At 56.2% G+C, this 20,555-nt stretch overlaps 1 protein-coding gene across 5 annotated transcripts; it reads left to right on the forward strand.

Annotated features, from left to right (window-relative positions):
* The first annotated feature begins 6,068 nt into the window (after positions 1-6,068).
* SPATC1L (spermatogenesis and centriole associated 1 like) lies at positions 6,069-20,504 on the forward strand. Of its 5 annotated transcripts, none has more exons than XM_047717843.1 (5): positions 6,069-7,204; positions 7,319-7,366; positions 11,805-12,155; positions 19,287-19,456; positions 19,909-20,504. In XM_047717843.1, exons 1-5 carry the CDS (start codon positions 7,003-7,005, stop codon positions 20,257-20,259), a joined length of 1,122 nt encoding a protein of 373 aa, XP_047573799.1. In that variant the 5' UTR covers positions 6,069-7,002; the 3' UTR covers positions 20,260-20,504. The 5 variants fall into 5 exon arrangements, with proteins under 5 accessions (XP_047573799.1, XP_047573805.1, XP_047573812.1 ...); XM_047717849.1 differs by having other exon boundaries at positions 19,290-19,456; XM_047717856.1 differs by having other exon boundaries at positions 19,305-19,456.
* The last annotated feature ends 51 nt before the right edge of the window (positions 20,505-20,555 follow it).

A 20,555-nucleotide genomic window follows, 5' to 3' on the forward strand; every position in this document is an offset into this window, starting at 1 on the left:
CCACGTTTCTAAGGCAATGCCTTTTCGGTGCTCAACTTCTGAATTCCCCTCTGGCTCTAAATCTGTTTGGTTGGATGTGCGTGGAGGTGGGGCTCAGGGTGAGAAATCCAGGTTCTGGCTTTGCCTTTGACCTTGAGAACAAGTGGCTCACGTGCTCAGGGCCTCCGCAGGACTGTGGCCGCGTGGAGTCACCAGGAGCTTTGATGACAGTAAAAGGCAGGCCTGGTGTTGCTCCTGGGCCCGGCCTGCTCGCCCACGCCCGGGCCCCCTCGCCTGCTGCTCCTCTGTTCCGCCTCGCGGACTGGCAGCGGCCCCTGGCCTGCTCCCTCGGGTGGCCGTCCTGCATCAGACAGCGGGTGTCTGCCTGCGCCCCCGCCCCTGCCGTTCTCTGCTCAGGTCCCTGGAGGACCCTCATGGAGACTTTGCTCCATGTGGCCTTGACGCCGCGGCTCTCGTGACCTTGCGTGATGGCCGTGGCTCTGCCTGGGGCTCACCTGCTCTGGGCCTTGGTCTAAGCCGTTCCTCCGCGGACCCTCTCTGGCCCCAAGGTGGTGGTTCTGCTCAGAGCCCTGCGGGGCTGGGTCGTGTGTCCATGTAGAAAGCCTATTGGCTCCGCTGGCTGCCACGCCACGTGGCACGTAGTGGGTGATCCGTGGCGCCCGCCGAGCATCACCCCTTCTCCACGGTGGTTTATATGCGCGCTGCTTTTGGCCAAAGGAACTGTTGGGGTCGCTCTGCAATCTGTTGGGTTTGCTCTCGTGCTTCTTTTCTTGGCCCACATTCTCCCCGCGCTGGGGCAGCCGGAGCCCAGGTGGTGATTGGTCCATCTGCTCCTCGAAGTGGCCACTGCCCTCAGGAGGCTCCCGGCCACGTCCAGACCAGAGCACCAGACAGAACATAGGGAGTGAAATCGCCTCTTCGCTGAAAATGTCACTTCTGTGGCCAGCTGCCTTAATAAACAGACATGCGATTCCCTTGTGTTGTGCCTCCTGTTGGGAACAGTCACAGATCCGGGGTTTTCTGAGACTCACTTGGGCACCATGTTGGACGCTGGGCCGCCACCTCCTCAGTTTCAGGGGATAAGAGTAGCTGCTTCACGGTGAGTGGGCGCGTCTCCAGTTACCTGAGGGGAAATTGTGTGCCTCAGCCTCATTAAAAATCAAGTTCTTGACAAAACAGACGCATAAACACAGACTGAACCAGTGGGTCCCAAAGGGGAAAGGGTGGAGGACGAGGGATGTAAATGAAGGGGTTTAAGAGGACGGACTTCCGGTCGTGAACCGTGTAATTCAGTGGTGGAAAGTAGCGCATGGCGAGTACAGCCAGTGACACTGCAGTCCCGGTGTGTGGTGACAGGTGGTGACAGCACTTCGCGTGGGGGACACTGAGCAACGCAGCCAGCTGCGAGTCACTGCTGTACGCCCGTGTTGGCTGTCCTTCAGATCAAACAGAATCAAGTTCTTTTCTGGGCAAGTCATTAAAGATGTCTGAACTCAAATTATTTTGGTTCTTGGACACATATTTTGAGTATCGTGCTGGGAAGGTTTTGCTGGAGCCATGTTCGGATTTCTGTGTTCATGATGGGAACTTCAGACCTTCCCTTTGTGGAATTCTCTAACTGGAAATCCTTAATTCACAGTGGAAATTGAGAAAGTATTTTCCTTACTAGACAGAATCAACATTGGTACATATACCTGTTTTTTAATTAGGCAATAAAATGTTTCAAAAATTAATGCTGTCTTCTGTTGCTTCCTTGTTCTTTTCTCATCTCTGCTGACAGGGTAATTGTAGGTTAATTGCTCAGCTTGGTTTATTTTCATTTGATCTGCAATATAAATTTTTATTTATGATTCACTTTGTTGAAAAAGGAATTAAGGTAGAAACAGAAGGCAAAGGGGAGTCAATGGGACGTGAGGCGCGTACCAGGGTTGGATCGGTTCCAGCTGTGGCCTTGGCTTCAGTGCCCAGCTCGCCAGGAGGTGGCTGGAGCTTGCCCACCATAGCCCTCCGGTCCCACTGGCTGTGGGTGGGTCTCAGCGCCTCCCTGTAGGGCGTTTGCTCGCAGCGGGTTCCCCTGATAGCCGCCCACACAGGTGGCAGTGGAAGGAGGCTGAGGATGCCACTGGGGGGCACCAGGGCCACGGGCCCCTCTGCCGTTTGTGACCTTCATGCCTGGGCATTTTCACCTGGGATTTTGGGTGCTGTCTCAGAGCCCCCCTCCATCCCCTCCTTTCCTCACTCAGGAGGATGAGGGTGATAAAGATAACTTAAAGTTTTCTTCAGTGAAAAGAACTGAACCATTAGTTTCTATGTGATGACTACTGATAGGTGATTTCCAGCCTTCCTCCAGGGACAGAGGTGGCCCCAGGGGCATCGAAGCCCTTGCTCGAGACAAGTGGAACACACAGCTGGTTTGCATGGCGTTAGGCCGCCTCGGACACCTGCCCCGCAGCCAGGCCTTTCGCAGGTGTGAGGTGCGGGGGGCTTAACACCCCGTGTCTTTGATGCCCCGCTGGTTTTTGGGAGAGCAGAGGAGTGGGGGCTGCTCTTGGGCCATCAGGAATAGCTGAGAGTTGAAACAGCCTGCGGTGGCCAGAATTCTTTAAAGACAAACGCCAGTGACCTATTGGGTGATCTTGAGTGGTCTGACACGTGTAGAATTGGAGTCCCACAAAATGGGGGTGGAGGGAGGCAGAAAAACAGCTGGATAATGGCTGAGGTTTTTCCAGATGTGAGGTACATAAGCACACGGATCTGTGAAACTCAGCAGAGACCGATGGATCAGCCTGCGGAGCCGTAGAGGGGCAGCCGCTGCTGGGTGAGCCCCCGTGCGCGCTACCTTGTCGTGGCCCGAGAAGGGCGCGCCAACCACGTGAGTAGCTTCACTCACCTTAAAGGGCTGCACACTCCAGCTAAAGGCATAGACTGTCACACTGCATGAAAAATCATGACCCAGCTATGTTGTCCTTGAGACATTTTAGTTGTAAAAATACAAGATAAAAGTACAAGTTTAGAAAAATATATAACAAAAGCCATCATGACAAAGAAATATCATATTAGTGCCAAAGTAGGTTTCAGGAAAAGGAACAGAACCAGACATGAAGAGGTATTTAATAACAATAATGTATATGTACCTTTCAGAACATGAAAAACAAAAACGTGCAGCCGTAGAGGGAATTCAGCAAAACACAGAGTGGGAGACTTCAACATTGTCTCAGCAACTGCGGCCGGAGGGTTGAACCAACCTGAAGTAATGGGCATTTGTGGGACACTCCATGTCATTCTTGTCAAGAGCTTACGGGCCATTCACGAAGACCACACACTGGTCAGGAAATGAGTCAGGAAATGGTCAGGAATTCGAGAAATTCGGAAGGATTGAAATGAGCAGTGCATTCTCTAACCACAATGGAATTAAATTAGAAATCAGTAACCAAGATAAAAATCCCAAATATTTGGAAATTAAACAATATACTTCTAAATAACCAGTGGTCAAAAATGAAAGTACAGGGAAACAAAGTATTTCAAGCTAAAGAAAAAATGAGGAGTTTGTGGGATATGGCTAAAGCCGTGCTTACAGAAATGGTCGCAGGCTTATGTGTTCAGGCTGTAAATAAGGTTTCAAATCAGCGATCTAAATGTCCACCTTTAAAACCTGAAACGAAAGTAGAAGGGAGGAAATACCAGATAAGAGTATGAGTCAAATGCTGTATGGAGTGTAACGGAGAAGATCAGGGAAACCACGAGTTGATGCTTGGAGAACACTAACAAGCCTCGGGTCTGATCCAGAAAGGAAGGAAAACTGCTGTGGGTGCCCACGAGGCGCCTGGCCGTGGGTCCCATAGACACAAGCCGACTGTCCGACCCGCCGACCTGCTGTGGTCAGCCTGAGTTCACCATCCCGCCCCTCTCTGCGTCCCCCCCACTCCCACCACCCCACTCACGGAGTCTTACGTCCTGCTGCACACACCTGCCGACGCTGCTGCTCTGTGTTCACACTCAGTTTTCTGCCTCGGCCACGTCTGTGTGTCCTCAGAGGCATGAGACCGCAGAGTGAGTACGAGGGACTGTTGTGGGCGGCTCGCCAGTGTGCCCCGGCACAGACACGGACCGGCTCCCCAAAGGACGCAGTCGTCATCTAGGTGGTTGTGAAAAGAAAGGGGAAATTTAAATAGCCCTATATCTATTTTAAAGAAATTGAATTTGAAATTTAAAACTTTTCCAGAAGAAAGCTCTAGGCTGAGATGGCTTCCTGGTGAATTTTCTCAAAAATAGAAGAGAGAAATAACTTAACACAAATACCCAGACCTTAGAGGACGAAAGAGCACTTTGCAACTCCTTTCATAAGGCCAGCATGGCCTTGGGAGCAAAAGCAGACCAGGACCCTCCCGGAAAACGGTGCACAGATCAGTGTCCCTCACAGACTAGTATTAAGTTGAACCCAGCGATGAGAGCATGGCGCGTCCTGATCAGAAACCTGGCGGAGGGTGACGGGCCTGTGGCTGGAGGGGATAGGATGTCCTGAGGGTTTCCTAGGGGTCATGGGAAGGGGCCAGTGGAGGGGTGGCCTTCTCTCGGCCGGGGGCAGAGGCCTCTGCCCTGGGAGTCCTGGCACCTCCCACGTGCGTACCCGTGCTCCATGGGCCCTGTCTGCGCCTCCGTGGTCCTTGTCTAACTTGAGAGGCTGTGAGTCCAGACCCTGGGTCTTTCTCAGGTTGTGCAAGGTACAGTCCTCTCTTCCCCCAAACCCGACTCCAGGGTTCTCTGCTTGCAGCACTCTCCTGCTAACTTGGCAGTCTGGGGGTTCGGTGGCTTTGTTCAGCCTGGAGGCCCAGCACCCGCACCCCAGTGCCCTTGATGCTGCGTGCTGTCAGGGCTGGAGGGCTGGAGGGGCTGTCGGGGCTGTGGGGGCTGTGGGGGCTGTGGGGGCTGTCGTGGCTGTGGGGGCTGTCATGGCTGTCAGGGCTGGAGGGCTGTCGTGGCTGTGGGGGCTGTCGTGGCTGTGGGGGCTGTGGGGGCTGTCGGGGCTGTGGGGGCTGTCGTGGCTGTGGGGGCTGTCGTGGCTGTGGGGGCTGTCATGGCTGTCAGGGCTGGAGGGCTGTCGTGGCTGTGGGGGCTGTCGTGGCTGTGGGGGCTGTGGGGGCTGTCGGGGCTGTGGGGGCTGTCGGGGCTATCGTGGCTGTCGGGGCTGTCGTGGCTGTGGGGGCTATGGGGGCTGTGGGGGCTGTCGGGGCTGTGGGGGCTGTGGGGGCTGTCGTGGCTGTGGGGGCTGTCGTGGCTGTGGGGGCTGTCGTGGCTGTGGGGGCTGTCGTGGCTGTGGGGGCTGTGGGGGCTGTCGTGGCTGTGGGGGCTGTCGTGGCTGTGGGGGCTGTGGGGGCTGTCGTGGCTGTGGGGGCTGTCGTGGCTGTGGGGGCTGTCGTGGCTGTGGGGGCTGTCGGGGCTGTCGTGGCTGTGGGGGCTGTGGGGGCTGTCGTGGCTGTGGGGGCTGTCGGGGCTGTCGTGGCTGTGGGGGCTGTCGTGGCTGTGGGGGCTGTCGTGGCTGTGGGGGCTGTCGGGGCTGTCGTGGCTGTGGGGGCTGTCGGGGCTGTCGTGGCTGTGGGGGCTGTGGGGGCTGTCGTGGCTGTGGGGGCTGTCGTGGCTGTGGGGGCTGTCGTGGCTGTGGGGGCTGTCGGGGCTGTGGGGGCTGTCGTGGCTGTGGGGGCTGTGGGGGCTGTCGTGGCTGTGGGGGCTGTCGTGGCTGTGGGGGCTGTGGGGGCTGTTGTGGCTGTGGGGGCTGTCGTGGCTGTGGGGGCTGTGGGGGCTGTCGTGGCTGTGGGGGCTGTCGTGGCTGTGGGGGCTGTCGTGGCTGTGGGGGCTGTCGTGGCTGTGGGGGCTGTGGGGGCTGTCGTGGCTGTGGGGGCTGTCGGGGCTGTCGTGGCTGTGGGGGCTGTGGGGGCTGTCGTGGCTGTGGGGGCTGTCGTGGCTGTGGGGGCTGTGGGGGCTGTTGTGGCTGTGGGGGCTGTCGGGGCTGTGGGGGCTGTCGTGGCTGTCGGGGCTGTGGGGGCTGAGGGGGCTGGAGGGCGTGCTGCCTCCTTGGTCAGACTGTCCAGTCCGGAGGAGCAGGAGTTGACATGTCTGCGGCCTCACAGCTGCTGAGAAGCCCGAGTGGGAGCTCTAGAGCTGGGAGCAGTGCTGAGCTCACGTACCCTCCCGAGTACTTTGTGGGCAGACCGGGCGTTGGGGCGGGCTCAGCCGTGCTCCCACCAGCCGGGGCCTGAAATCTGCCCCCTGGTGGGGCTCTGTGAGCTCGGGTCTGCGTGGGGTCCGCATGGCCCTTGTGCCTGGTCGGGGGAGCCTTCCGTTAGGTCCAGTAACGGCCAGTGTTCCACTCGGCCCCAGTCCGGAGCCTTCCTCACAAGGGCAGTGTGGGTGGCGGGCGGTCTCCAACTGCCAGCCCTGCAGAGCTGGCCTGGAGTCCTGGGGCCTGGGGCCTGTTGGGGGCCCCCGAGCTTGTCTCCTGCTGCCCCTCCTTCCTTAAGTGTGCGTCCCAGGGGTGCACCCCAATACGTGTGCCCGCACACCAGGCACCGGCCCAGGTTCTGGGACGCAGAGTGGGGAGCCGCCTGAGAACCGTGTTGGGGGCTGAGGGCTCATGGGGAGGGACGCCACCAGTCATGCTGGGTGAAGGCAGAGGCCCCCTGAGGCCCACGCCCCATGGTGTGGATGGCCCGACGGACCCCTCCGCCCAGGCCTCTGGCTGCTCCTAGGAGGTGCCAGAACAGTCCCGTCTAGGGCTGAGCGTCCCGGTGTGTCTGCGCTGGCCCCAGGGCAGGGTCTGCGGGGGAAGCGGGTGGCCCGGCGAGGGTGGGGGACCGGCTCTTTAAGGGCGGGCGACATCACAAGGCTGCGGAAGGCCGGGCCGCCCTGGAGCTCCGGGGCCTGGGCCGCTTCTGGAGCGCCTGCGGGCTCTGGCTTTCCACCTCCATGGGGCCGCAGGCCCACACGTGAGCGCACGAGGACGTGGCCATGGCCGAGGGCAGCGAGCTGATGCACAGGCTCCTGAGCGAGAACGCGGACCTGAAGAAGCAGGTGCGCCTCCTGAAGGAGAACCAGATGCTCAAGCGTCTGCTCAGCGAGAGCTGCCCCGACCGCTGCGGCCTCGGGGGCCGGGACCTCCTCTTCACCAAGGGGCCCGCCTACCCCGAGGACAGCTCCCCCGGGAGCGCAGGTGAGGCGCGGGCCGGCCAGCTGCTGGACTCCGGGAGCCGAGGGGAGGCCGCAGCTCGTGGCCAGGGCCTGGCTGGCTGATGCTGGGGGTCTCAGACCCACTTCCTTCCCTCAGGTCTGAGCAAGCCGAGACCCAGTTCCCCATTCTGCTGCGCGTCCTCAGGTAAGGCCCTTCTGGCCATGAAGTCAGCATCCAGAAAACGGGGTTGGGGGTTAGTCCCCATAGCAGGCTGCCACCCACCAGCCCCCGGCACGGAGCGCGTGGGTGCGAAGCCCCGTGAGCCAGCAGGTCCCCGGGGTCCTTCATGGCACCCAGACTCCTTCGGCTTCAAGGGGGACCTAGAGACAGAACTCGGGGCAGGAAGAGGGTGGCGGTGGGGGACGGAGGTGGGGGGGTGGCAGGAAGGGGACAGTGATGCCCCGAGGGGCAGCTGGAGAAACCCCTGGTCCCCACCAGTCCTGAGCTCCCACCAGCAGCCCAGGCACATGCTTGTCACCAGAAGCCTGCTGAGGCAGACTGGCCTCCCAGGGCCTTGACATCCCACCACAGGTGTCCGTGCTGCCTTCTGGGGCCACCAGGGATGCCCTTGGGCGGTGTTGTCCTGAGAATCGGGTCAGGCTGTGGCCTCCTCTGATGATTCAGAGCCGCCCCTGTGTCCGCAGCGGCAGGAGCCCCAGGGCCTCCTTCCTTACCCCCCGGGCGCTTGGTGGGCAGAGGTGTGGACTCTGACTCTGGCCAGGTCCCTTGAGGGGGACCCTGGCCGGGGCCTTACCGGGGCAGAGTCTCTGGGGTGGCAGCTGGCACCCCTGCCTGTGGGTCCCCCCCGACAAGCCCAGACCTTGCAGGACACCAGTCTTAGCAGGAGCTCCTCAGGCCACTAGGCCTTCCCAGGTTGGGGGCCCCCGCCGGCCTCGGGGAGGGGCCACCCCATGCCCTGGGCTCTGGGACATGGCCTCTGGGCCTGGCCCTGGCCCTCAGCCTGCTGGAGGACTGGAGTTTGGAGGTACGCATGCACGACAGTGGAGTTCAGGGGCAGAAGGGTGCTGCCCCAGCAACAGCTCTCATCTCTCACGGTCCCTTAGCGTCTGCCTTCAAAGCAGGGCGCGTTCTGAAAGCCTGTTCTCTCTGTTCAACCACATGTACCGGTGGCAAACGTACGGATACCCCGGGAGGCTATTGCATCCAGGCCGGCCCCGGGTCCTGCCCCATTCCCACGGGCAGCCACTGCCGGCCTTTTCCTGGGTTTCTCTCTGAAACGCATGGTGGGTAAGTGCGCGTGCATGTTGGGCATTGTCGGGGTTTCCCTGAGCTGGGCTGAGCTGTGCGCACCTCGATGCCCCCACGGTCCCCACCAGGACAGCCAGGGCACAGCGGACCTGCCGCTGGGGTCACGGCAGGAAACCCTTGAGTCAGGGGCCGGGGACTACTGAACTGTTGAAGTGGCCGCTGCTGGACACACTCTGCCAGCCTGCAGCCCCCGGACCCTGGACACCGCCAGGGCCCTTTGCGACCCCCAGCCACACACCCCGTGCTCCCGGGGAAGGTGCCCGGCTCCCGCACCAGCTGCCGCCTGCGCGCCGCTCGGTTTTTCGGTCTCTTCTGCTCTGAGTCTACGCCACACTGTGTGCCCAGGACCCCTTTAGAGGAGGTCATGGTGTGTGCTGGTTCATTACGCCTTTGTCTTTGCCCTTGGGACTCAGAAGCCTGGCATCGGCGGCCGACGGGGGAGCCTGGGGGTGGGGGGCTCGCAGGCTGGGCACTGGGAGGACGCTTCTAGACCTTTCTAAAGAGCAAGAAAAATTGAGACCGACCCTAGTGTGGCCGTGGTGGGTGCCCTCGGCTGTGGCCCTCGGCCTGCTCCAGCCCGAAGCCTGGGCCCGGGGGGCTCAGGCGATGCCCTGGAGCCCGCCGGGACAGGGCTTCACTCAGGATCTCGGGACTCTGCTCCTACGGGAGTCTGGGCTTTGGTTTTCCGTCTGTGGTTTTCTGTGTGGGAATTCAGCACCCGAGCTGCGGCCAGTTTACACCCTCCATCAGGCACACGCTCATGTTCCAGTGTTCCGACCTTGCTCCTGCGGCGTGGGGAGTGAGAGTCACTTGGAACCTGAAAGATCTTACCGTCAGGCCCGTGCCCTCGGAGCACAATGGTTGTGTAACTTCTAGATTTTTCTTCTTTGCCTATTGGTCCATTTAGATTTTCTGCTTCTTACTGAGTCGTTGAGAAGCACCGTCCCGCCAGAGCTCTCCCATTCCTGGGGTCCCGGTGGTGGTGTGCCCACTCTTGCCCCTCCTGAAGCCGCTTTTCTCCTCCCCAGTTTCATTGCCGGGTTTTCTGTTTCCGCAAAGTCACTGTCCGCAGCTTTGGGGCCTTGTGGACGCTTCGTGGAGCTCCCTCCGGGGTATTCCTGCTCTCGTTTCCGCTGCTTCTAGATTTTCTGTTTTAGGAGCTCCTCTTCATTCTTGGTCTGAATGTTAAATTTTTTGATGATTTTTAAAAGTAATTAAAGCATTTACATTCCTAATTTCAATCCAAATATAGTTTTAAGCGTACTGATGTCTTCATGCACGGTGTTCTGATTTTCATTGTTTCTCAGTAATGGTTTCTTCGTTTCTTCCTTGATGTAATCATTACCTGGGGGGGACGCTTTCACTTCTGAGGAAACGGAATTTTGTGCCCATGCTTCTTAGCCATTTATAGCTTCATTAAAACGTAGCCTGCAGGGGCGCCTGGGTGGCTCAGTGGGTTAAATCCTCTGCCTTCAGGTCAGGTCATGATCCCAGGGTCCTGGGATCAAGCCCCACATCCGGCTCTCCGCTTGGTGGGGAGCCTGCTTCCCCCTCTCTCTCTCTGCCTGCCTCTCTGCCGACTTGTGATCTCTGTCTGTCAAATAAATAATAAAATCTTTAAAAAAACAAAACAAAAAAAACCATAGCCTGCAAATGTGCCTGCTTTTTGGACTTGACTGAAGATTAAAAATTGTTGTTTTTTTAATATTAACCCAACTTTACTGGAGGCTTGTGACAGAGAGGATGGCTGCTCACTAAATAGGAATGAAACAAAGCCCAGACCCGGCTGAGCACAGCAGAAGTCCCTTTAGAACAGGCCCCGCGGAAGGTCGGGCAGCCCCTTCCCCTGTGTGGGGAGGCCGCCTGCCCTCAGGGCTCTGAGTCCCGGGCTCTGGGGCCGCCCAGGGTGCTCTCCTGTCTCGCGCGTGGGGAGCTCTTGAAGGCTGCTCGGTGGGCGCTTCTGGGCTGGCCAGGATGCCCTGAGGCCCCTCAGCGGGCCCGCGGGAATGAGCTCTTTGGCCAAGTGGGCGGACGGGAGGCAAGACATCCTGACAGCGGTTCTTTTTCTCAAAGGTTTGTTTCTGGGGGGACATTGCCGGAGGTGGATTAGTTGTTCCTGAGGAGGTAGTTTTTAAGATACAGTTTTTCTTTTTTTCTTTTTTTTGAAGTTCTATTCATGTAAGTAACCTCCACCCCAACAACCCCGAGACCAAGGGCTGCACGCTCCTCCCTGAGCCAGCCAGCACCCTGATAATTTTTCATCACAGCTCCTAAAACACTGTTTTTCAAGTAAATATTCGCTTTGTTGCTAGGAGAACACGTTTGTCATATGGGAATAGAGAAGGATTTTATAATCACAAAAAGAATAAGTTAAAGTTGATTACATTGTAATTTAAAAAATTCTGCGTGACAGTCCGTATAAAACAGATGAAAATACAAGCCTGGCACCCGAGGGAAGAAGGCGTTGACAACACTTTTTGTCAACCAGGATCCACAAGAGCTGCTACAAATAATTAAAGAGTACTCAGGGCCCTACCTGCCCCCTGAAAAGCTAAGAGGAGCAGAGAAAAGGCAGAGAGGATCCCTCAAGAGAACCCGAGAGGCTAATAAGCATTCAACAAGGTGCTCAGTGCCACTGGGGATTAGGGAAAAGCCATGTGATGTCGTCAGCCTGGTCTTTGCTTGCCTAGGACCAGTGAAGCTGCGGGAGTGTTCTACATTCCACTCACGTAGAACACAGAGAAAGTGTCGGGCACGCCTGAGCCCAGTGTAGACCGTGCAGGGTGCTCTCTGAGCAAAGAGGCCATCGGGATGCTGATGATAGCTTTGCTTTTCTAGAAAACCAGGAACTGTCCTCATGTCTATCCCCAGAGCAACAGATGTGAAAATTGCTCTGTGTGTGTGTGTGTGTGTGTGTGGGTGTGTGAGACACATTGGCAGGAACCGGTTACGCGTACCAAGTAAGCTGCCTGGCGACTCAACATGGATAAACTCCCACAAAGCTGGGGCAGAAGTGTACGTGGCAGAACAAACCACGTGTAGGACGGCACCACTTACACGAGCTTCTAAAAGCAGATCCAAGTCCCTTGGGACTGTGTGTGGATAGACGGGTGGCCAGGAAGCGCACGCAGGCCTGCACACTCCGCAGCTTCCTTCCTTCCAGGGCCGCCATCTCCAGGGGGAGGAGGAGGGCCCTGAGGCACGGGGTGGGGTGTCGTGGCCGGAGGCTGGGCATGCGGGAGTTCTTCCTATTCTCTCCCCCCTCAGGGATGCTTCAGGAGCACAGCCTGACCGCCCCTCCCCCCCACCCCAGTTGCAGACTTTGGAAGGTTCACCAGTGCCCCCGACGCACCCTCCCAGCTGCAGACGTCCTCCCTGGAGGACCTGCTGTGCTCGCACGCCCCCATCTCCAGTGAGGACGACGCTTCCCCCGGCTGTGCGACCTCCGGCCAGGTGCCCTTCAAGGCGTTCCTCAGTTCCCCCGAGCTGCGTGCGCCTCAAGGCACTGACAGGAAACTGTCCCCACTCCTGAGCCCCTTGCAGGACCCGCTGGCGGACAAGACCCTGCTGGAGCCCAGGGAGATGGTCCGGCCCAAGAAAGTGTGCTTCTCGGAGAGCAGCCTGCCCTCTGGGGACAGGACCAGGAGGAGCTACTATCTCAACGGTATGGGCCCCTCGAGGGGTGGGCACCAGGTGTGGTGGCAGACAGCTGGTGGGGGGTGGGGGAGGGGGCTGGTGGCCCGCTGGCTGGAGCGTCTCCATTTTCCAGCAGAGGGAGAAGAGTGGCTGGGAGGTCAGGGTCTGGGGCTGCTTCTGTTAAAATGTTTTGTCTCTAAAAAAACTGAGCTGCTGTCTTCGTCCTCTTGATAGAGTCTGCACACAAGTCCTTTTCCGGGCATATGCTTTGCAAACGCGGTCCCCTCGTCCGTGGCTTTTCCACTTGCACAAGTGTTCTTGGAAGAGCAAAACTGTTTAATTTGATGAAGTCTGGTTTATTGATTTTTTTCTTTTATAAAGAGTTCATGCTTTTTCTGTCATATTTAAGAAATCTTTGTCACACTGAAGGTCACAAAGATTCTCTCCTGTGTGTTCTTCTAGAAGCTTTATGGGTTCAGGTTTTACATTTAGGTTTTGATCAATTTCAAGTCAGTTTTTGTACATGGTATGCTTCTTCCGGCACCGGGGTTCAGAAAGATTATTTTTTTCTCCACTGAATTGCCTCCCATTTCTGTCCATGTATGTGTCTGTGTATTTCTGGATCCTCCATGATACTCTGTTTGTCTGTCCGTGTTGATTCCAATACGCGCTGTCTTGCTTACTGTAGCTTGAGAGTGAGGCTGTTCACCAGGTAGTATACGTCCCGCAACGTTGCTTTCCATTTTCGAAGTTGTTCTGGCTATTTTAGGTCCTTTGAATTTCCACGTGAATTTTAGAAGCAACTTTTTTTTCTTTAAGATTTATTTCTTTCTTTTAGAAGTGGGGAGGGGCAGAGTGAGAGGAAGAGTGAAAAGACTCAAGCAGACTTGCCACTGCACGCAGAAGCCAATGTGGGGCTCGATCCCACCACCCTGAGATCAGACCCGTGCTGAAATCAAGAGTCAGATGCCCAGCTGACTGAGCCACCCTCAAGCTGTGCCCCTCAGCTTGTCTGTTTTTACAAAAAATTTGCTGAGAGTTTGGGATTGCCTTGCATCTACAGATGGATTAGGTCAATTTTCAGGGAAATGACACCTTTACAATATTGAACTTTTGGAGCCATGAATACTTACTGTATATCTCTCTGTTTTTGTTCTCTAAAAATTTCAACAATGTTTATAGGTTTCTAAGTTTAGTCTTGCACGTTTTTGTTAAATTGGCCCCTTAGTATTTTCACACTTTTGATGCCATAGGAAATAGTATTGCCTTTATCATTATCAATTTCCGATTGTTCATTTCTAGTATATAATAGCACAATTGATTTTTGTATATCTATTCCTGTGGTGGTTAATTTTATTTGTCAACTTGACGGGGCCATGAAGTACCCAGATATCTAGTCAGACATTCTGGGTGTTTCTGTGAAAGCATTTTCGGTGAGTTTAACATTTTTTAAAAAAATATTTTATTTATTTATTTGACAGACAGAGATCACAAGTCGGCGAGAGAGAGAGGAGGAAGCAGGCTCCCCACAGAGCAGAGAGCCCGATGCGGGGCTCGATCCCAGGACCCTGGGATCATGACCTGAGCTGAAGGCAGTGGCTTAATCCACTGAGCCACCCAGGCGCCCCAACATTTAATTCAATAGGCTGAATAAGCACATTTCCCTCCCAGTGTAGGTGGGCCTCATCTAATCAGTTGAAGGTCAAATAGGACAAAAAGGCTGATTCTACCCTGAGGAAGAGAGAATTCCTCCTGTCTGACTAACTTTGGACTTGAACTGTAACATCACTTTTTCTTGAATTGAAAGCCTGCAGTACTCCAGACTGAAATCACACCTTTGTTTCTCTTGGTTCTCAGACCTACAAAGTTAGCCTAGAGCAACATTTTCAGTCCCCCCACATCTCTACTTGCGGACTCACCTTGCAGATCTTGAGACTTGTTAGTCTCCATAATCATGTGAGCCAATTCCTTACACACACACATGCACACCCTGTTGGTTCTGTTTCTTTTTCTCTGGAGAACCCTGACAAAATATGACCTTGTATCTTGCAACCTTACTGAAGTCATTTATGTGTTCTAGATTTATTGTTCTAGATTTTTGTGGATTCCTTAGGATATATGACTGTGTCATTTGGGAATAAAGACAAGTTTCTATTTTCATTTCTAGTTTGTATTCCTTTTATTTTTTCTTGTCTTATTGCTTTGACTAGAACCTCTAGCACATGTTGAATAGAAATGGTGACAGTGGACATTTTTGTGTTTTCCTTATTTAGGCGGAAAGCATTGAGTCTGTCACTGCTAAGTATGACGTTAGCTCAGGTCTCTGTAGACGTCCTTTATCAGGTTGAGTAAGTGCCCTTTAATTCCTAGGTTCCTAAGAGTTATAATGAATGGATATTGGATTTTGTCAAGTGCTTTTTCTGCATCTAATAAGATGAGCATTTGTTTTTATTAAATAAAATCTTAGTCTATTTCTGTAATATTGTTAATTAAATTGATTTTTTTTTACAAAGATTTTTATTTTAAAGTAATCTCTACACCCAGTGTGGGACTTGAACTCACAACCTCAAGATCTAGAGTCACATACTCTACTGACTGAGCCAACCAGGCTCCCCACATTGATTTTTGAATCATAAACCAAACTTGCATTCCTGAGATAAACCTCACTTGGTCATCCTGTATTATACTTTTTTGTATTGTTGGATTTAATTTTCCTAAACTTTTGTTGAGAATTTTTGCTGTCTATGGGGGATGTTGGCCTACAGTTTTCTTTTAATGTCATTTTTTGGTTTTGGTACTGGGTTAATGTTGACTTCAGTGAATGAGGTAGAAAGGGCTCCATCCTCTTCAATCATCTGGAAGAGTTTATATAGAATTGGTATTATTTACTCTTTAAAGATTTTATTTATTTGAGAGAGAGAGATCACAAGTAGGCAGAGAGGCAGGCAGAGAGAGAGAGAGGAGGAAGCAGGCTCCCCGCTGAGCAGAGAGCCCGATGTGGGGCTCGATCCCAGGACCCTGAGATCATGACCTGAGCTGAAGGCAGAGGCTTAACCCACTGAGCCACCCAGGCGCCCCTATTATTTACTCTTTAGATATTTGGTGAAACTCACCACAGAAACCACCTGAGCCTTAATTTTCTCTGTAGGAATGTTTCCCCCGCTGCAAATTCAGTTTCCTTAGGTGTTCAATGATCTATTTCTTCTCGAGGGAGCCTTGGCAGTTTACTCACAATAGTGAACTTTTATGTCTTTTAAGGAATTGGTCCATTTCATCCATCTTGTCAAATTTTTTTAGCACAGAATTGTTCCTAATGTTCCATTATTACCCTTTTAGCATCTGTAGGATCTGTGGTGATACCATCTCCATTTTGTGATAGCAACGGTCTTTGTCTTCTTTCTCTTTCCCCTAATATGCTTGGTTAGAGGTTTGTTGTTGACTTTTTCTTTGAAGAATAGATTTTTGGGTGGATCTTGGAAGACCCAGGTTGGACTAGAAATGATTTCTAGAACATCTCAGGTGTATAGCACTTCTTCCATCTAATTTATGCTTTTAAGACAGGGCTGGGAAAAGAGACTGGCTCCTGGTGGGGGATGCGTATTAATATAGAAGGGAGTTCGCAGCCTGCGCCGCCGTGCCCCTCCTGCGCCCTGATGTGCTGCTTTGCCATCAGCCTGTTCTCAGCCCTAACTCCCGGGAAGCTTCTGCAGCCTTGCAAAGTGACTAAGGAGGGAGCACACCACAGCTGCGACGCACCTGCTGAAAGACAGCGAAGAGGACCTGTAGATACAAACACGTGTCGCGTTCACGGACCAGAAGTCTTCATGTTGTTGAGACGGCAGCGCTCTCCGAACTGATCTGCAAACTCAGCAGAAATCTCTGTCAAAATCCCGGCTGGCTTCCTTGCAGAAACGGACAAACATCTTGAAATCAGATGGAGAGGTAAGGGACCCAGAAGAGGCTAACGCATCTTGAGAAAGGAGAACAACAGTGGAGGACCCACGCTTTCCAGTTCCCGAACTTGCTGCAAAGCTCCAGGAATGCCGGCAGTGGGCGTCCGAAGGCCCGGCGTGCAGAGACCAGTGGAGTAGCACTGAGAGTCCAGAAACAAGCCCAAGCACCCGCAGGCTTCCTGTGCAAGAAGGACAGTGCAACGGGGAGAGGACGGTCTTTGCAACAGACGGTGCTGGGACGAGTGGGCAAACACACGCAGGAGAGCGCAGCCGGCCCTCGCTCCACAAATGAAAAGTAACTCAAAATGTATCAAAGACTTGAAAAATCTGAAAGAGCCAAAGCCATAAAACTCTTAGAGGAAAACACAGAGATAAAACCTACGGCCTTGGATCTGGTGCGAGACTTTCAGATGTGACACCAAAAGCATGAGCCACAAAAGGATAAGTATATACTCTGGGTTTTACCAGAAGCAAACATGTACATATTTCTTTTTTTTTTTTTTTAAGATTTTATTTATTTATTTGACAGAGAGATCACAAGTAGGCAGAGAGGCAGGCAGAGAGAGAGGAAGGGAAGCAGGCTCCCTGCTGAGCAGAGAGCCCGATGCGGGGCTCGATCCCAGGACCCTGGGATCATGACCTGAGCCGAAGGCAGCGGCTTAACCCACTGAGCCACCCAGGCGCCCCAAACATGTACATATTTCAAAGGAACACATTTCGCGAAAGCGAATTCAACCCACAGAGCGGGAGAAGATACTTGCCAGTCAGATGTGGAGGTGCTGGTATCCCGGATATCTGAGAATTCTCTGCAGTCCGGCGGTAGGAAGACAATGCAGTTAAAGATGGGCCAAGACTGCAACGGAACATGTCCCCGAAGAGGACACACGAGCAGAGGACAAGCACATTAAGGGACGCCCTGTATTGTGGGACCGCAGCACCGTGAGACACCACCGCAGCCCCGAGGGGGCTGCCACAAAAACGAGGGACAGACGCAGGCGTTGGTGACAAGGTGGCGACATTGGAACGCACCTACGTTGTTGCTGTAGATGCGGTTTGCCGTTTCACCAAAAATTAAACGTAGAATCACCACGTGTCCCAGAATCCCAGTCCCGGGTGTGTATGCAGAGGGACTGAGAATGTCTGACCACACAGGGGTTTTCACATGAAGGTCTAGCGGCCTTGTCATTGTACCCCTGAGCCTGTCGGCGACAGACGCATAACCGGAATGGGGTCCGGCCACATGACGCGACATTCCTCAGCGTAGACGGGAACGCAGTGCTGTCCTGGCTGTCGTGTGGACGGAGCTCGGGGACAGCTGCGTGGGCGCCAGACTCGGGGCCACACGCTGTGTGACAACACAGGTGGGGTGTCCAGCACAGACGCATCCCCAGGGACTGGAAGTGCACTGGTGTTCTCCGGCTGGGGGGTGTCGTGTGACGGCGGGCGGGTGCGGTTTTGTTTGGGCATTGGGTCGCGGTGGCCACTGTGCGACGCTGGGGTGCAGAAGGACGTCTGAATCGCGCACTTGAAGAGGGAATTTGGTGCTGTGTGAACTGTCTCTCAGAAACGATATTTGGGGAGGTGCCAGGCTGCGTCGGGAGCCACGGCCCGTCCTATCCCCAGCACGTCACACCAGCCTTTTTCCTCGGCCCTCAGGAGCCCGCTCGGCCTCAGCTCGTCGCCGGCTTCCCCCACCCCGGGACCCTTCATCCTCAGCACCCCCCAACCCCACCCCTGCCACCCCACATGGCTGTGGGCCATTCAGCTCAGGTGGGTCCTTGCCCAGGGCATCCACACCCTTGGGGCCCCTCCCACTCCTCAGCCTGCTCCCCTCCCCCATCCTCCCTGGCCAACCAGCGGCCCTGGGTCAGCCGCCTCCCCTGGGAGGAGCTGAGAAGCCGGGCTGGGGTAGGTAGGTGCTGGGTGGGGCCACCTTGCTCCTGGGGTGCGACTGGCCGGGCAGCCTGCTGGCGCCGGCGCTTAGGTGGCCCCCGGCCCAGGATGAGGCCAAGGAGGGCAGCACCTGCCATGGCCGCAGGCACAGTCGGTCCCCGCCCCGCAGTGTTCACGGCACAGACGGCTGTGCGGGCATCTCTCCGGGGCTGCGTGGGGAGTCCTGAGTGTTGGGCTCTAGCCTCTGTGGGTCACCTGGTCTGTGCACGCACGGCCTGCCCACCGGCTGGACCCCGCCGGCGGCTCCAGGTCTGCGCCCTGGAGGGTCGGCCTCGTGCTCGGGTTTGGAAAAGCCCAGGGGCTTGAAAGGCTCTGCAAACGGGTGTGTTGCTGTCCCTCGTGGGGTGAAAGAGAGGACAGTGGAGGCCGCGGGAGGCCGGGGTGCCGTTGGTGGAGGGGCTCCGGCATGCAGGCTGGGCTCACACCGGTGTCTCGCTGTCACACCCCCCCGACCGGGTGTTTGCGGGAGCACACGCTCCGAAGGGTGCTGGCGCGGCCCACGGCTCAGGGCGCAGAGGCTGCTGTGCGGGGCCAGGCTGGGAAGCAGGTGCGGATGGGAGGCTGGTGATCAGGGAGACTGGTTGAAAAACGGGCCCCCGCCAACCTGGCACCCGCTCCACACATGCAGGGAGGACTCGTGTTACTGAGCACACCCGAAGCCCGCGTGTGACGCCAGGCTCCCTAACCTGCCTGGGCCCGAGAGCTGGGCTCTGCGCGTTCCCAAGCTAATGGGAACCTGTCCTCAGGAAGAGAGGGGACATGTCTGGGCCACTGAGTGCATCTGGGCATGCGGGTGGGACCTCTGTGATGAGCAGGGGTCCCCTTTGACCCAGGTGCCTGGGCAGCCTCCGCTGGTGCTGGGGTGGGGGTTGGGGGCACAAGACAATCGTGGGCTGTAGGAACAAGCTTTTAAGGACACTTCTGTCCATGAGAGGGGCAGAGAGAGAGGACGTAGGATCACAGGTCACTCTAAGAGAAGAGGTTGCTCCAAGAGAAGAGGTTGCTCTAAGAGAAGAGGACAGGTCCCTCTCCCTCCTGGCAACAGGAGAGTCAAAGTTTTCTTCTCCATTTGTAACAATCCTCACTGTTGGGCGTAGGGTTAGCAGCAAAGGAGGGGCACAGCGGTTTCACCCCAAACCTGCACAGGCTGTGCTTAGGTTGGTCCTTTTGCTAAAATGGATGCCTGGGTGTTAGCAGGAGGAAGGAGGGTGGCCCCCGACGGTCCATGTCCTGGCACCCTTGGCCTGTCTCACCAGCTCCACTCCTCACAGAGATCCAGAGCTTCTCCAGCGCTGAGAAGGATGGGCGCATAGTCGGGGAGATCGCCTTCCAGCTGGACCGGCGCATCTTGGCCTACGTCTTCCCAGGGGTGACCCGGCTGTACGGTTTCACAGTGTCCAACATCCCTGAGAAGATCAAGCAGGTGGGCCTCTATGCCCTGGGGTTCCCTCCCTGCCCAGATCCCCTGACCTGCTGTGGGGGGCCCCTCACTACCCCAGGGTCCCTCCCTGCTGCAAGTTGCCCTCCTATCCCAGGGTCCCCTCCCTGCTCTTGTCCCCTCCCTGCCCTGGGTCCTCCCACTGCCAGGTCCCCCACCCTAGCTGCCCTGGGGGAAGAGTCCCCTGGATGCCTCATCACCGTGGTGCCCGCGCAGCTGAGGGCCTGAGGGCAGCTGAGGGCTGTGGAGGTCCCCGTGGGACAGGGCGTGAGGAGCCCGCAGCTGCTGGGTGGCCCAGGACAGCCCCAGCAGAGGCCCCTCGGCGCTAGTGGGGGAGCTCCGCTCCTCCCGACTCCGACCCCGTCTGCCCGGGGGCGCTCCACTGGGCTGGGGGCTGGGCTCTGGGTGCCCGTCCCAGTGCCCGCAGCCCCACACAGGAAGCCCGGTTGCTGTGCCCGCAGACGTCCGTCAAGTCCCTGGATGGGTCAGTGGACGAGAAGAAGCTGCGCGAGCTGACGCACCGCTACCTGACGCTCACGGCGCGCCTGGAGAGGCTGGGCTACAACCGCGACGTGCACCCGGTGTTCAGCGAGTTCCTCATCAACACCTACGGCATCCTCAAGCAGCGGCCCGACCTGCGCGCCAACCCGCTGCACAGCAGCCCGGCCGCGCTGCGCAAGCTGGTCATCGACGTGGTGCCCCCCAAGTTCCTGGGCGACTCGCTGCTGCTGCTGACCTGCCTGTGCGAGCTCTCCAAGGAGGACCACAAGCCGCTCTTCGCCTGGTGAGCCCGCCCCGGCGCCCGCCACGCCTTTCCTGCAATAAACGTGTTTGTTCCAAACCCGGGGGCCGCGTGCCTCCTGCGTGTCCCCTCCGGCCGGGGGAAGGGCCGCGTCCGCCGACGGAGCGCCCAGGGCCGCAGGCGCCGTGGCAGGCGCCTCTATCGGCCCGGGGCCACATACCCCAGGCGCCCAGCCTGCCAGCCGCCCACACCCGCGCGGCACTGTCGCACTTTATTAAAATAATCTGTTTACCTGTGTACCTTTCCCTTTGGCTCTTTGAGGGCAGGGAGAGCACCGTGGGA

Source organism: Lutra lutra, chromosome 1 (genome assembly GCF_902655055.1).
Source record: "Lutra lutra chromosome 1, mLutLut1.2, whole genome shotgun sequence".
In the NCBI taxonomy this organism is placed as follows: Eukaryota; Metazoa; Chordata; class Mammalia; order Carnivora; family Mustelidae; genus Lutra; species Lutra lutra.

Excerpts from the sequence above, each read along its gene's own strand:
- SPATC1L (XM_047717843.1), top strand. The coding sequence starts at position 7,003 with ATGGCCGAGGGCAGCGAGCTGATGCACAGGCTCCTGAGCGAGAACGCG. Across the intron at positions 7,205-7,318 it reads CAGCTCCCCCGGGAGCGCAG|GTCTGAGCAAGCCGAGACCC; the intron begins GTGAGGCGCGGG and ends TCCTTCCCTCAG. Across the intron at positions 19,457-19,908 it reads TCCCTGAGAAGATCAAGCAG|GAAGCCCGGTTGCTGTGCCC; the intron begins GTGGGCCTCTAT and ends AGCCCCACACAG.